At 38.3% G+C, this 655-nt stretch overlaps 1 protein-coding gene across 1 annotated transcript in view; it reads right to left on the reverse strand.

Moving 5' to 3' along the window:
- Positions 1-579, reverse strand: part of LOC116007935 (DNA-directed RNA polymerase III subunit 1-like) — a 1,609-nt gene extending 1,030 nt beyond the window's left edge. The window contains exons 1-2 of the mRNA XM_031248594.1: positions 381-579; positions 19-297 (exon numbers count right to left, since the gene is read on the reverse strand). Coding sequence (XP_031104454.1) covers positions 19-297; positions 381-560 — 459 coding nt within the window. The 5' untranslated portion in view covers positions 561-579. The remainder of the gene's footprint in view (positions 1-18; positions 298-380) is intronic.
- Positions 580-655: the final 76 nt, after the last annotated feature.

Raw genomic sequence — 655 nt, forward strand, 5'->3', positions numbered from 1 at the left:
TATTGGTGAAAAATATACCTGTAGTTGCTTTCTTGTTACACCTGATATATTTAAAGTGATACTTTCAAGAGCATCAAGATCCTCCCCTGCATTATGTTCCCCATCAAGTTTGAGATCTTTCCGTGTTTTCTCTAAGCTTGCTACACAGTTGTTTTCAATGAATTCTTTTAATGAATTGCAGAAGGCCGCTGAGCACCCCCCATCTGGAGTCGTATCATGTTCTGAAAGCCTTTTATGCACCATCTGTTGGATTTCTGATGATGACAGACTCTTTTCCTCTCCGGGAGGACATGTTGCCTGTCAAAATAAATGAATCAATATTGCACTCAACCTGGAAATATATGTAATTGAGAAGAGATCATAAAAATTGAAGCTTCTACCTTAACTTTCATAAATAATCTATTAAAGTTCAGAGGATGCCCTTCTTTCTCTTCCATCTGTGCAGGGTCCATACCATCATCACCATACTCAAATTGCACTATGCATGAACTTGCATTTCGCACGGTTCTGTCGTACAAAATTGAAAGATCCTCCAGAGCCTTCATAAGCCGCCGAGACATATACCCTGTGTCAGCAGTTTTAACCTGTATAAATAAGAAAGTTTGAAAATGATTAAATATCGGTCTAGATGTTTAGTAGGGTAAACCGGTAAAAC

Source organism: Ipomoea triloba, chromosome 16 (genome assembly GCF_003576645.1).
Source record: "Ipomoea triloba cultivar NCNSP0323 chromosome 16, ASM357664v1".
In the NCBI taxonomy this organism is placed as follows: domain Eukaryota; kingdom Viridiplantae; phylum Streptophyta; class Magnoliopsida; order Solanales; family Convolvulaceae; genus Ipomoea; species Ipomoea triloba.